Here is a 3,800-nt window from a genome sequence, read left to right as displayed (position 1 = left end):
CGATTATATATAAACTCGGTGCGGGGCGTCGCAATCTGGACTTCACTACTTATACCTTCCTCTATTCTCCTTCGCTGGGTCTAACGATGGATCCCTCTCATTCTGAGCCCGATATCCGGGAGACCGATACAATCTCTGAGCTTCCACAGGATTTGTCTCCTCGCTCTCATCATGTCTATTCACCAAACCGTCTGGGAACGCCGCTAATGCGCACTCCTAGTCATGCACAACATGTCAACTTGGACTTCTTCGACCCATCAGGAGTAGAGGAATTGCAGCGGACTTTGTCTCGCAGGTCACCAATCTCTTCTGTAGCCGAGAAGAAGGGTGAGCGCCTCGGGCCCTCCATCAGCCGTCGTCTCTCTCGCATCTCTCGAGCGTCCCGTGCATCGGAGGCGATATCTGAGCTCACGCTCATTCCGATCGAGGGCCTTTTCGACTTCGAGAAGACCCTTACGAACATGGTCAGGAGGTGAGTACTCGGATCCCATTCGCTGCTCGCTTCGGTGCCGACTATCAGCTAGGATCGATCAAGCGGATATTAAGAAGAGGGAACTAGGCGTCGTTTTCGAGGACCTATGGGTAGTCGGCTTGGGCGCATCTGCAACATATCAGCATACGCTGGGTTCGATGCTCAATCCACTCACTTACGTGCAATTCATCAAGCAACTTCGTCATCCGCCTGTTCGGGACATTCTTAGCGGCTTTGAAGGATGCGTATGTCCGGGAGAAATGCTCTGTAAGTGTTTCCATCCAGATCTGCATATTTGCTTCCCGACTTACCTTGCGTGCTTCAGTGGTTCTTGGCCGTCCGGGCGCTGGATGCAGCACGCTCTTGAAGGTGCTCGCGAATCAGCGAACGGAGTACCACGCGATATTATGGTGATGTGCGCTACGACACCTTCACGCCGCAGCAGGTTCATAAGCATTATCGCGGAGACATTCAGTACTCTCCTGAAGATGACGTTCACTTCCCTACCCTGACTGTCAAAGAGACGCTCGACTTCGCCGCCAAGACGCGCACGCCGCATTCTCGAATCACGAGAGTCGCGAGGAGCACCGGCGCATTATGATCGAAGTGCTCATGACCATCTTCGGTTTGAGACATGTCAAGGACACGCTCGTGGGACATGCGAGTATCCGAGGTGTGAGCGGTGGTGAGGAGAAACGGGTATCCATCAGTGAGGTTTTGGCGGCGCGAAGTCTGTTGACATCGTGGGACAAGTATGTGACATTAATGTTTCAGACTGGATGAGTATTAATGAAAAAACTATCTGCAGCTCGACGCGAGGCCTTGAGTGAGTTTATCAGTCTTTATATTCCAATTCTTCCTTATTCATTTCTCGCGCAGCGCCTCTACGGCGCCGGAGTTCGTTCGCGCGCTCCGGCTTGTGACTGACATAGGCCGTGTCTCGTCCATCGTCTCCATCTATCAAGCTGGCGAGTCGATATACGAGGTGTTTGATAAAGTCTGCGTTATCTATTCTGGCAAGATGATCTACTTCGGGCCTGCAGATCGTGCCCGACAGTACTTTATCGACATGGGTTATGAGCCTGCCAACCGTAAGACCACGGCCGATTTTCTTGTCGCCATCACGGACCCCAATGGACGCATTGTCCGGAACGGGTACGAGTCGCGGGTGCCGCGAACCGCGGACGAGTTTGCTCAGTATTTCAGGGCAGGGAGAGCGAATTTGGGCAGATGAATAGAGGATACATGGCCTCCTATAGGGAGGAGGTACATAGCCAGCCGGATCGCGCAAACCGGTACAAGCAGAGCAGCAAAGCAGAGCGCGCAAGGACGACTTCAAAGAAAAGCCCGTACATCATCTCGATCCCGACGCAGGCTCGCGCGTTGATGCTCGGGCGTGTGCAGATCATCAAAGGCGCGGTTGCCGCACAGGTGGTCCAACTCATGTCGTTCATTCTGCAGGGTGTCATTGTAGGCACGATCTTCTTGAGGATTAGTGATTCTACAACGATATTCTTCTCGCGTGGTGGTGTGCTGTTCTTGTACGTTGCGTTTCTCTTCTCGCCGCGCCATTTCGTCTGATGATCCTGATCTATTCCAGTGCACTTCTGTTCTCGGCACTCTCGACTATGGCCGAGATTCCTGCCCTCTTCGGTCAGCGCCCAATAGTCTTGCGGCATTCCAAGGCGGCCATGTACCATCCATTCGTGGAGGCGCTGGCCCTCACCTTAGTTGACCTTCCCATTTCAGCCGTTACAGCCATCTGTTTCTCCATCATTCTATACTTCGTCGTCCGCCTACAGCAAACTGCCGCACAATTCTTCATTTTCCTGTTGATAGTGTACTCCATGACTCTTACGATGAAAGCTTGATTCCGCTCGATTGCGGCTGCATTCAGGAGTGCGGCTCCAGCGCAAGCTGTTGCTGGTCTGTCGACGCTGGTTTTGACGCTCTACACCGGCTATACGATCCCTCAGCCGTCTATGATTGGTGCATCGCGGTAGATCATGTACATTAACGTAAGCCCGGTCTGTCTCTTGTGCTGTTCTTTTCTTATAGCGCACTGCCTGTTGCTTACAGCCCCTGAAATACGGATTCGAGGCGCTGATGGTGAACGAGTTCCACACGGTTAGCGGCGAGTGCGCATCACTTGTTCCCTCGGGCCCCGGATATGAGAACTTGGAGAAGTCTTTCATTTACTTTTACGACCGTCTGTGGAGGGTGAGTTTTACTATATCGGCTGACGGTTACAAGCGAATCGGCTGATATGCAATTGTCATCAGAACTTCGGTATCATATGTGGTTTCGGTTTCGGTTTCGGTTTCATAGCCATCCTGCTCATGCTCACGGATGTCAACACTGGCCTTGCGGGTGACAGCACGGTCACTCTATACAAACGTGGCTCTAAGGTTAATACCTTGGAGCAAGCCGACTCCGCTGACGAGGAGAAGCAAGGTAGCAGGCATAGCGTGTCAACGCAACATGGTATCGATGACGTTGACACGAAGCAGGCGTTGAACGAGGCCGCCGCCCAGAGCAGTACGTTCTCGTTCCAGAACTTGACGTATGTCGTGAGCGTTGGTGGTGAACAGCGGACACTGCTCGATAACGTGTCGCGGTACGTTGCCCCAGGCAAATTGACTGCCCTTATGGGTGAGTCTGATGCTGGCAAGACGACCTTGCTTAAAGTGCTTTCCGAGCACATGACTGGCGGTGTCGTCACCGGTAATCGTTTCTTGAATGGTCAACCTCTCCCTGATGACTTCCGTTCTCAGACGTGAGTGGATCGCCACATATAAAAACGAAATGGCTGCTGAATTTGCGACCGTTACAGCGGTTACGTACAGCAGATGGATACTCACTTGCCATATGCAACCGTTCGCGAGGCATTGCTCTTCTCTGCCAAGTTGCGCCAGCCCGCATCTGTGCCACTTGCGGAGAAGGAGGCGTACGTCGAGAAGTGTCTGAAGATGTGCGGTCTGGAGGATCATGCAGACGCCATCGTTGGCTCGCTCAGCGTCGAGCACCGCAAACGCACCACGATTGGTGTCGAGCTGGTTGCCAAGCCGTCTCTCACTTTCTTGGACAAGCTGACGTTCGGTCTTGACGCTCAGAGCGCGTGGACTGTCGTGTGCTTCTTGCGGCAACTGGCGGACAGCGGGCAGTTGATTGTATGCACGTACGTTCAGGAAGCTTCACCTTGTGCGACTTTGATACTGACGGCCCGCGATGGTTAGTGTCCATCAACCGTCAGCTGAACTGTTCGAGGTGTTTGATAGGCTTCTGTTGCTGCGCAAGGGTGGTCAGACCGTAACAAGAGGATCTGGGC

General features: G+C 53.1%; 1 protein-coding gene across 1 annotated transcript; it reads left to right on the top strand.

The window, feature by feature from the left end:
- Positions 1 to 86: 86 nt before the first annotated feature.
- On the top strand, positions 87 to 3,685 carry LAESUDRAFT_772525 (P-loop containing nucleoside triphosphate hydrolase protein; the record flags this gene model as incomplete). The annotated part of the gene is made up of 15 exons (XM_040913801.1): positions 87 to 327; positions 353 to 384; positions 478 to 717; positions 758 to 882; positions 1,048 to 1,224; positions 1,281 to 1,298; positions 1,352 to 1,660; positions 1,684 to 2,013; positions 2,073 to 2,312; positions 2,370 to 2,471; positions 2,496 to 2,499; positions 2,552 to 2,692; positions 2,755 to 3,248; positions 3,306 to 3,635; positions 3,661 to 3,685. The coding sequence occupies 15 exons, from the start codon at positions 87 to 89 to the stop codon at positions 3,683 to 3,685; spliced, it is 2,808 nt and encodes a 935-aa protein (XP_040757371.1).
- Positions 3,686 to 3,800: the final 115 nt, after the last annotated feature.

The sequence above is a fragment of the Laetiporus sulphureus genome, assembly GCF_001632365.1.
Source record: "Laetiporus sulphureus 93-53 unplaced genomic scaffold LAESUscaffold_143, whole genome shotgun sequence".
NCBI classification, from domain to species: domain Eukaryota; kingdom Fungi; phylum Basidiomycota; class Agaricomycetes; order Polyporales; family Laetiporaceae; genus Laetiporus; species Laetiporus sulphureus.
Note: the sequence above shows the minus strand (reverse complement) of the source record. Positions and strands in the feature narration are given on the sequence as shown.